Below are 11,301 nucleotides of genomic sequence, written 5' to 3'. Positions count from 1 at the left end.
CTTTATAAGGAAACGATAGGAAATGTAGTGGATTTGACCGAGGAATGGACGCAATAGTTGTATTGTCTTAATATTTAAAAATTTATAAAAGTTTTATAAGAAAAAAGTGGTCGAGCACTTGGTTCAACACTAGAACTTGCAGCCAGGGTTCTTCCGTGGAATCGAACTATCCTATTTCTGTACCCTAAATGCATCCTCTCCTCAGTCAAAACTATCTCTTCTCTCCTTCGTAGACTAAATCAACTTATCTGGAATTGAACATTTTGAACTATGGGTAGCGGCGACTTCGGTATTTTAGCAATTTCAGGACGATTGCTTGTTTGCTACCTTATGGTATAAAATAAACACACATATTTTAGCATAGAAGTTTTTTTTATAATTCAGGTTAATTTTATCCCAAATTCAGTTTATATTTGTTAATCTCAGTCCGACTGACAACTGAGGGTTAAAACCCCTTTTTCGAGACTTCGCATGGTTTTTTAAATATGCTTTGTGAATGTTCCGAACTTGTTTGCGATAAAACCCGTCGGATCTTATTGTACTATCAACTTTTCAAGTTGAGCTTTTAATATCTTTTTTTCAGCAAACATTTTTAGCTGGCTCACATTTAGACTATATTGTTGTGAGATTTTGTTTGTTTCGCAGCTACAACTTTTTAGTGGCACATAAGAATCGAGAAGTACCTCCATATAAGGTAATAGGAATCAAAGCAAGACCAAGTTCTGCGATAGTTTAGTCAAATTGCGAGCTGTTAATTAAAAAAATCACTAGTAACAGATCAAAAGTTGTTAAATAAATTGTTTGTACAATAAATATAAAGTATAATGGAAATCTTTTACAATAACTAACACTTGGCACCTTCCTATTGTAGCACCCACACGCAGCCGTTCTCCCCGCACGCGCCAAAGTTGGGGGAGTACTCGACAATAGACAATTTATATTTTTTATATTTTCGGTTATAAAATCGATAACCCAACGACCTTTGATAAGGACAGTTTTTTTAATTTTTTTATGTAAGCATTTTTGTATAAAGAATGATTTATTGTTGATTATTAATTTTATGAATTGTAAAATTCTTATTGGAAATAATTATTTATTTATCCCGTTATATACGAAATAGTGTATTATTTTTGGATATAAAAAATTAAGCTAAAACCTCAAGGATTTGTAATTCAGACAAAATTTATATAAACACTTATAAAAAAAATACTTTTATAATTACAAAACCGCCAATGACATAAATGTAACGATAGGGTAGCAACCCCCGTGCTTTACCGTTAATAACGGTTGTATCGATTGGTTTTTGGGGCGTCACTACATAAATACAGGTTGGCTATGGAATTGATTTTTGAAAATAGAACGTGTCATTTTTTGTTTTTTTTTCTTCTGTTTTATTATCGAAAAATAATTTAAATGCACTTTAAAAAACTCTGTCATTAATGAATTAAAAATAAAAATTTTATTGGTATGTGTTCTTCCAGAATGTTCTGCATCTATTCCTAAATACATCTTATATATATATCCTTAAGCCTCTTGTCAGTGGCTAAATACACTTAAGTGTGAAAGCCAAGAAGAATAAAAAACCTTAAGCCATTTTGATACGTAGTACCAAACATATATCCATTCATCGAAACTTTAACATTAAAGGTTGGCACACATTGGACTAAACCATCGCACAACTGTAGTCGCTTTGATTCTTAAGAGCATATATGAAGGTTACATTACTCAATTTTTAGTTGATAACTAAAAGGTTGAAGCTGCCAACAATCGACAATCGCACGTTTTTATTCGTGATATTTTAAAAAGTTATCGGAACTATAATACGGTTTTCGATTCATATAGCATTATGTTTTATTTAATCTTTCCGGTAACCGCAAAAAGTGTCCAAAAACCGTTACCACATACAAATCCGGTATAGGTATTTCCTGAAATAAATTATCGTTCGGAAACGTGGTATTTGAGCCGATATCCTTCCTGCAACCTTGACTAAATATAGATGCGGCTTCGCTAACGTGTTTGAGGTTAGCTAGGGATGCGAAAGGTTTCCGGTTTTCGTGACAAGTGATTTTATTTAAAACATAAGATTACGGCCCTGTCCCACCAAATTGTAAATTGTTTGATAACTATACAACCTGTATAATATGTTATGAAAATAGATTTTGTTTCCTTATCTGACTAGTTTTAAGCTATCTGGGCCTCTATCAGCGAGTGATGGGACAGGCCGTAAACATGTATCAAATTTTTTTTTAATTGTTTGTGCTATGATAACTTTATTATCTAACGAGCTGTTGTCCGCGACTTCGTCCGCGTTGTATTAGAAAACATACGAACTATATAAATTACAAAAAGCTACGTATCGCTCGGGAATGAAGCTTATCCCATGTGTACTCCCAGACTTTGTTTAATATCTGTGCCAAATTTCAATAAGATATGTTGAACCGTTGCAGAATGATTGATTAAACATTAAAAAACTAAATTAATGAATACCACGGGAACCGTAACTATTCCCGAGATAAAAAGTAGCTTATGTGTTCTTCCAGATTATGCACCAAACCTGCGCCAAATTTCATGGGGATCCGTTCAGCAGTTTAGGCTACAAACGCTAACAAACATCTATCCATCTAAACTTTCGCATTTATAATATTTATATGATGATTAATTCAATTGTTTATTACTGGTATCTTTTACAAAGAGCAAAGCCAAAAGAAACCGTTTAAACTCGCTTCTTGCATCAACAATAGAAGCAAATCAATGCGATGCAACACTTGATTTCAACGAATATAAGAAAAGGGGGCAACGTACCAACTAATTTGAATAATTTCCCTTGCAACCCTTTACGAAACTTTACAAAGGAATTTCGACCTTAATACAAAAGATTTATCGCTTGTATTACAATAACAAGTACCAATTGACAGTTGAAAAAACGTTCTTAGTATAATTGAATAGAAATTGCAATACTCGTCTTGGTGTTTTCATAATAATGAGATTATGAAGACTAACTTTAACTTAAAGACAAGTGTAACTTGAATATATTAATTACTTAATTAGTGCTTAAGACTTAGATCTATACTAATATTATAAAGAGGAAAGATTTTTATTTTTGTATGTATTGAAATAACTCAAAAACCACTGGACCTACTTTAAAAATTCTTTCACCATCAGAAAGGTAATTTATCTGTGAGTAACATAGGCTATATTTTATTATTACCAATGTTTAGGAACTATTAATAAAAAGCGTGTTTCTATAAATAAAAATTCACTAAACTTTAACTTCTCTCGGCTTACGACTTATTTAAAATATTTTACATTGTCCAAAAATCTATATTTCAGTTACAACGATTAATACGATTTTGATATCTAATTATAATTAAAAAATACGCAAGTTTCTTATATATCATGCAACAGACTTTAACGTATACGCACAAAGTCCCCTTGTCTGTCTGTACGTTGTACCGTTAACTCGGCAAAAAAAACCCAAACCGTGATAAGGTTGAGTGCAAGGGCCCCATTGTTAAAACATAAGGGTGGGCTATGAATGACCGAGACGGGAATTGACTTGGTGCAAGGAAAAAGGTTCTCAGTTATAACCTCCTTGGTACACGTCAAATGTAATGCATTAATTTCTTTGATTGCAAGACAAGATGTCGCCTTTAATAAAAAAAAAACTTATGGATGGACATTTAGTGGATCATATAACGTCTCAGAGTCAGGTTTAAATATATTTAAGACTTTGTTAATTGACTGGTATTCAGAAAGCCTAAAAAAACTAAAACTGAAGATGTAATATTACGTTACATCGATTTTTGTTGCGTTATCTATACTTCTATACTAATATTTTATAGAGGAAAGATTTGTATTTTTGGATTTTTGTATTTACTGAAATAGCTCAAAAACTACTGGGCCGTTTAAAAAAAAAACCCTTAAAAAGCTATGTTATCAGTAAAATAGGCAATATTTTTCACTTTTTTTATTTCACGTGACGAAGTCGCAGACTACTCCTAGTATATTTAGGTAATTATCCCAGTTCAAACAAACAGGAGTATTCTGTAAAGTTTTTTTTTTAAGGAAAATCGTCTATTAGTTGCAAAACAACGTTATCTACTCCTAACTAGTATTAATTAGAATTGTATTATTTTACTATTATTAATTAAAATAATTGGAACGCATATTTTCAAAACAACCATAACGTCCGTTAACTTCGAACCGTTAAAATCGATATTTTATTCAAACCGTCGCCCCATCCCTAAAATGTTTAATTTACTGAATATTGATCAGATTTACTTAAACTGATGTTTATCTTTTGTTAGAAATGCGCATGATCTTGAAGAATACAATGTTACATATTTACGGTACACAGAAGTTTTTGTTATAATACTAACTGTGCGCGACTTCATCTGTGTTAAAAAAAACTTTATTAGACTACTTATACAATCTGGAGATACTTTCTAATAAACATTCATTAAAACTTCGTATTTAAAAGTTTTTTTTTTGTTGGTTTGAGTTTGAATTTTTTAGTGTTGAGTAGTTGAAAAAACTGTATATATTCTACAAACACAAAAATTTTACTTTTCTGATAATGTTAAAGACACAAAATATTTCTTAAAAATGGGTTCTTAAAAATAATTTAAAAATAACTACTAAAACCTACTTGGTTCATGTTCAGCGGATTTCCGAACGCAAATCGCACATAGACAGCTGTCAAATCAAACTCTAAAGCGCGCGAACTTGTCAGCTGATTCACTACTACCTGTTTTTAACATATTAATACAAAAAAATGTTAGTTTAAAAGTGCATTTACATGGGAATTTGTAGTTTGTGGACTGAAGGAACGTTCTCATAACCTCTAACGGTACTCATTGTGCGTTTGAACTCGGAATAATGTAGGATATTGGGAAAGGGCTTCAAGGTAACCGGTTACATTTATTACTTATATCGAAACCCTAATATCGTGAAGAAAAAACATATCTATTGTTATTTTACCCTTTATAAAAGATATTGTTATCTTTAGTACTATTAGGGAATGAACTCCATCGATGTTTTTAAAATGTATTGAATTTAATTGTTTAAATTTTCGTGGGATTTAATCTAAAACTAATTAAATACGATTTTTATATTATTATACGTAATTGATATGAAATCCCACCTTTATTTAGCAAATATTTAAAAGAAAATTAGCTTAAATGACAGTTAATTTATCTGTGAATGTTTTTAAAAATAGACTATTACTATAAAACGATATATTTAATTTATACTTGATTGTCAGCTTAGTTAAGTACAAATTAAGTTGTGAAATGTACTAAAAATAATTAGCATTAAGTATAACAAAAATGTTATAGACATTAAAGGTTAAATATCTCGTTTATTGTCAGTAATATTCTAAAAAAAATTAATCTATTAATAAATGTAATACAGTTATTAGTTTTTGCCCTTGATTGCATTCACTTAGAATTAAAAGAAATCATAACCGAGTAGCCCATGTTATCTTCCAGACTATCCTCTACATCTTTGCTATATCTCATTGAGGTCTGCATGCAGTTTAGGCTACAAACTCTAACAAACATCCATATAAGCTTTATAAAATTACTAGCTTTTGCTTGAGACTCCATCTGCATGAAATTTAAAAAAAAACAAGAGTGAGTATGCTATGTGTTCTTCCAGACTATCCTCTACGTCTATACCAAAGGCAGTTTAGGCTACAAAATCTAACATCCATCCATCTAAACATTCACATAATATTAGTAAGATTATAAAAAATTGTTTAGACAGATATAATATAGACATGTTGCATAATCTAGTTTTAAAATATTTCTTCCACTCCTTTATCAATTTTAGCTATAATCATTTTGAATTAAATACTCTACATACTAAAACCATCAATATTCTTACAGGTTGATAACAGAAAACTTCAAAATCAACTCGGGGAGCGGTGGAAAAAAGCGGAAACAGAGCGAAGCTCTAACCACAAACTTCAAACTGAAAATGAATCCGCACTCATTGGACTTCAACTCAAAACAATCACCACACAGTTCTCCTATAGCTACACCTAAACGGAGAGTACTCGGAGAACTACAAAACTCACCTTACAGACCAATAAACTCACCAATCTTAGAAAGGATATCACCGACAATCGAAAGATTAAGAAATTCACCGCTAATAGGACCTATTTCACCATTAACAAGTCGCTCAGACAGACTTAAAAGGAGTACATCTAAAATAACTAAAATATTCGAAGAAAGGAGTAAATTTAAAATGTCTAACAAAGAGAATCAAAGCCCGTTATTAAGCGAAACATTCATAAAACTAGATATGGAGGAAGAAACAAGAGATTGTTCATTCGCAGAGACTTTCAGATCATTAGTGTCTACTGAGAAAGTCAATAATTGGTCGACTAAGGTAAGTTTTTTTAATCTAATAGTTTTAAAATGTATTGTTAGATACATCCCTGTTGTAATTCCACACAATATAGGAATTGGAAGCAATTCCGTTTATTTGCCGGTAAACCATTTTTTTAGTCAATTTTCAAGGAAAGGGTCGGATTTTGATTAGGGGGATAAAGATGGGGGAAATTTTCTCTTTGTTGTCTTGTAATTGGATGTTTAGGCGTTTCGCTATTTCAGCGAATTCCGATAAATAGCTTGTTTTTCACATTAAATACATAAAAAGATTATCTAATTTCTACTATGTTTTAAATATTCTATAGGTATTTTAAAAAAATCTACTCTTTACATACATTTATTTAATTATCTGAATTCATTCTCAAACATTGAAACATTAAGACTAACTGTCGCCTGTGACTCTGTCCGCAGGATTACAAACTTTATTAGTTAAATGTTCTTTCAGACTGTCCTATATCTATGATAAATTTAGCCCGCGAGAATTAAAAAAATAATAAAACTATACCTATGTTTTTCAGTGATAAGAGCTTTTTTTTTTTATAACATAAGATGGCAAACGAGCAAGCGGCCACCTGAAACCGCCAAAATGGCGAAGCGACTGCCCATAGACATCCGCAATTGCAGAGGCGTTTCCTACCCTTATACGACGGAGGAGGAGACACACATAAAGAGGATATTTCCCCTTCCTATGCATCTCCGCCGTCAAATCCACTTCCTCTTCCCAACCTCTTATAAGAAAAGGGTGGTAAAGAGAAAGGGACTTAAATTAGGCCATTTTTAATGGTTGAAGAATTTTTTAAACAGATCAAATAGTTTTTGAGTTATTTCACATAAATAATTAAAAAAAAACAAATCTTTTCTCTTTATGATCTATCCTAATATTATAAAGAGGAAATCTTTGTTTTATTGTAATGAACAGGCACAAAAACTATTGGGCAGATTGTAAAAATTCTCTCACCGTTAGAAATACTATTTTTTCTATATTTTCTCATCTCTTTATTATTATTTCTAAATTTCACATACGGAGTCGCATGCAAAAGCTAGTACTATAACATTACATTTCTCATTCCAGTTCGATTTCACGGATGCATTACCACAGAAATATGAAAAACTAAACGACATTTATGTCCCCGAGAAGGATTTAAGTACAGATTTGGACAACGGTTTTGAGACACTACACGATTTGGAAGAGGAATTCGACGCTGACAATTTCGACCAATGCTCTAAATACGAGATAATATCAACAGACAGCCCTGATATTATATCCAGAGGGAGGAGTTCCACGAGGAAAATCAGCTCAAAAGATTTTGTATTCGGTGCACCATTAGCTGACAATGAAGCGTCGACTTCGTTTAACAAACCAAACATAAACGCAACAAGAATGCTAAACTTCGAAGACGAGAGTTTCGAATTCACCTCACCTGCGACTAAAAAAACATCAATTTCAGTGAAAAAATCGTTAAAATTCAACGAAACGCCAACAAAAGATACAAGTGTCAGATTCCCCTCAGAATCAACAGCGTCTATGGAAAGCGGTTTCGTATCTGAATTCGAAGAACCATTTCTCGAACTCGATGATATATCAAATTCACCTAAAATCGAGAATTTCAATGAATTATTATCTGGTACAATAAAAGAAAATATAATCACAAATAAGGATTATTTAAAGAAACCGTTACATCGTAGTATGAGTTTATCTAAAGCTAGGGTTTCACTGTTCTCGATAACAGAATCACCGGGAAGTAAATCACAGAAACGTACTGAAGTTAATGAGTTAGAAAACGGTTGTAACAAACGGAGGAAATCTAACTGTGAAAGCCCACAATTAGAAAAACGACCAGTACTGCAACGGGCTTATTCTGAAAATAACGCATCTATTATGTCAGCGCTTGCACGATGTAAGTATTTTTTTTATCTATATATAATATAAACACACACTTTGTTACCTAACATGTCAGCAATTACACCATATTTTTGAATAATTCTTTCTTTAATAAAAAGCCCTACACTTACGTTATGCTTTAGACTATATATTTTCACGCTATAACTTAGGGGGTTATTTTGGTTAAAAACCCTAATGTGGTAAAGAGACCATAAGTTGCTGCCAACAGCAAAAAAGCAAGATTGCCAAGATTTGTCATGTCATGTTGAAATTTGCTATTGATAATTTGACAAATGTAAACAATAAAATAAAATTTTCATAATTTCATGCGGATGAAGCCGGGCGGGAACAGCTAGTAACACCTATAAACAATAACAAACTTACTATCTATCTTTGTAGAGATTTACATTCAGATCTGTTTAGCCGTTTTTGAATTATTTAGTAACAAAAAAATATATAAAATATCCTATCCCCTACCTTTTACCTGCGTCTGTCCGCGTATCATTGAAAAAAAAATAGCTTCGCATGTGTTGTTACCGAATTTTTATATCTTATATTCATCCATCCATCCAAAATGTATTTTAAAACTGATACATTTTAGTAAATATGTAAATTATTTAAACTATATTGAGACATTTTATAAATTAACTAGCTCTCGCCTGCGACTCCGTCCGCGTGGTAAAAAAACAAAATCTAATTTAAGTCCCTTTTTACCACCCTTTTCTTATAAGGAGAGAATGGGAAGAGGAAGTGGATTTGACGGTGGAGATGCATAGGAAAGGGAAATATCCTCTTTATGTTCGTCTCCTCTGTCGGATAAGGGTAGGCAACGCATCTGCAATTGCGGATGTCTATGGGCAGGGCATTTTGCCATTTTGGTGAATTCAGATGGCCACTTGCTCGTTTGCCACCATTATAAAAAGCCTATGTGTTCTTCCAGACTATCCTCTACATGTATGCCAAATTTCATCCAAATCCTTTCAGCAGTTTAGGCTACAAACTAACAAACATCCATCTAAACTTTCACATTTATAATATTAATATAATTATTTTAAGGCAATTTAGGGTAATAACCGTAAAATATATTTTTTTAATTTTTTAATAAAGAAAAAGAAAAGAAAAAACAAGGTGAAGAACTAGAAAAAAAAAACTACAAAGATAATAAGGTTGCTGCAAAAAAACATACCAGCAGGAAATAAAAAATAAAAAAAAAAACCATAAAATAATTAGTAAATATTTTTTTTAGCTGTGGTCGAGCCCGATCTAATCGGGGATTTTTCTCTACCGTTCGCGTTACCTCTGACCCACGGCGACCACGCGGACCTCAAGTCTATATCCTGCGACACGCTCGCTGGCTTACTGCAAGGACAGTACGATGACAGCGTCAGTAGTTACCAGGTAAGTTACCGCTCGTGTCTTCGTAATACAAAACCCTTTGTTACTAATAAACTACCATTCTAATCCATCTATACTATCATAATAAAGTGTAAACACACTTCTTTGTTACCTAAGATGTCAGCAATTACACCATATTTTTAATAATTCTTCCTTTAATAAAAAGCCTTACACTTACGTCACGCTTTAGGATATGTATTTTCACGCCATTTAACTTAGGGGGTAAATATTTTGGATAAAAACTCTGATGTGGGAAAGAGATCATAAGCTGCTGCCAACATCAAGGAAGCAAGGTTGCCATGGTTTGTCATAATGTCATGTCACTTTGACATTTGCAATTGATAATTTGACAAATGTAAACAACGAAATAAAATTTTCATAATTTTATGCGAATGAAGTCGCACGGAACCAGCTATACTAATATAATAAAGTGTAAACACACTATTTTGTGGCCTAAGAGCATATTTTTAAATAATTCTTCCTTTAATAAAAAGCCCTACACTTACGTCACGCTTTAGGTTATATATTTTCACGTTATTTAACTTGGGAGTAGGTAAATACGAAAAAAAGCTCTGTTAGGACAAAAACTCCATGTCGATAAACCTCAAACCAAACAGTAAAGTTAGGTTACAATGGTTACTTAATTCTCAACCAATAACAGCAAGGTTACCATGGTTACCTAAATTCTCAGCCAATAACAGCAAGGTTGCTATGGTTACCTAAATTTTCAGCCAATAACAGCAAAGTATCAATGTTGCCAACTTAAATTCTCAGCCAATTCCTTCATTATTCTAGTAATTTACTTGTTTTAAATTAAATTACTTTATAAAACAGGTTTTAACAGGTTTTTCCTCTTGCAGGTGATAGACTGTCGTTACCCATACGAGTTTGAAGGCGGCCATATTCTGGGCGCTATCAATTTGTACACTCCGGAGCAAGTTTTGACACTTGTCAATGAGCCGCTGCCGAAATCCGGTGACAAAAGGAATATTCTGATCTTCCACTGCGAGTTCTCGTTGGAAAGGGGGCCTAAGTTGTAAGTATACGTCTGCAGGAAGCCTAATTTTACCTGTTGTATTGTACTTTGGTTTTTTTATATTGTTAATTTGATTTTAAATTGAAAAAATACTTAAAAAAGTGATCAGTAATAGATGAATATATTCAAAAACATTAAAAAAAATATTTAGAAATGAAAAAAACAAGTTTTAACGTGAGATTTGAATTCGGTGTTTTTTATTTTAACTCTGACGTCAATAGTATGTGTTTTGTGTCATTATAATGTCACCTATGACACTCCTGAGAAGAAGACGAATCTAATGACACCTTATTAGTCTAAATCTGTTCAGTAGTTTTGGCTACAAAGTATAACAAACATTTAAACTTTTAAATGTATGTAACTGACTAATAAATGCGTTTAGATTGTTAGAGTGTGTATCCTAAACTGCTGAACGTTTCTCGATAAACATTTTTTACAGTATTTTACTGTCTATTAAAGAGAAAAAATGGAATTTTTCAAAAATTTTTCAAAAAATATGATGCTTGTAAAAAAATGTCCATTTTGAATATTGACATTTTTCTATTTAACCAATATGTTCTAGAAGAACACATAGATTGTCTTTTAATTTCCAT

At 32.1% G+C, this 11,301-nt stretch overlaps 1 protein-coding gene across 2 annotated transcripts in view; it reads left to right on the top strand.

Annotated features, from left to right (window-relative positions):
- LOC106111294 (M-phase inducer phosphatase 1-like) overlaps positions 1 to 10,720 on the top strand; it is a 34,585-nt gene extending 23,865 nt beyond the window's left edge. The window contains exons 1-5 of one of the 2 annotated variants that reach the window (XM_013293436.1): positions 4,721 to 4,906; positions 5,889 to 6,393; positions 7,468 to 8,293; positions 9,524 to 9,675; positions 10,533 to 10,720. In XM_013293436.1, coding sequence (XP_013148890.1) covers positions 5,980 to 6,393; positions 7,468 to 8,293; positions 9,524 to 9,675; positions 10,533 to 10,712 — 1,572 coding nt within the window. In that variant the 5' untranslated portion in view covers positions 4,721 to 4,906; positions 5,889 to 5,979 and the 3' untranslated portion in view covers positions 10,713 to 10,720. Of the gene's footprint in view, positions 1 to 4,720; positions 4,907 to 5,888; positions 6,394 to 7,467; positions 8,294 to 9,523; positions 9,676 to 10,532 lie in introns of those variants that run through there. The other variant, XM_013293356.1, reaches the window with a different exon arrangement.
- The last annotated feature ends 581 nt before the right edge of the window (positions 10,721 to 11,301 follow it).

This window comes from Papilio polytes, unplaced genomic scaffold, assembly GCF_000836215.1.
Source record: "Papilio polytes unplaced genomic scaffold, Ppol_1.0 DF824493.1, whole genome shotgun sequence".
NCBI lineage: Eukaryota > Metazoa > Arthropoda > Insecta > Lepidoptera > Papilionidae > Papilio > Papilio polytes.
Note: the sequence above shows the minus strand (reverse complement) of the source record. Positions and strands in the feature narration are given on the sequence as shown.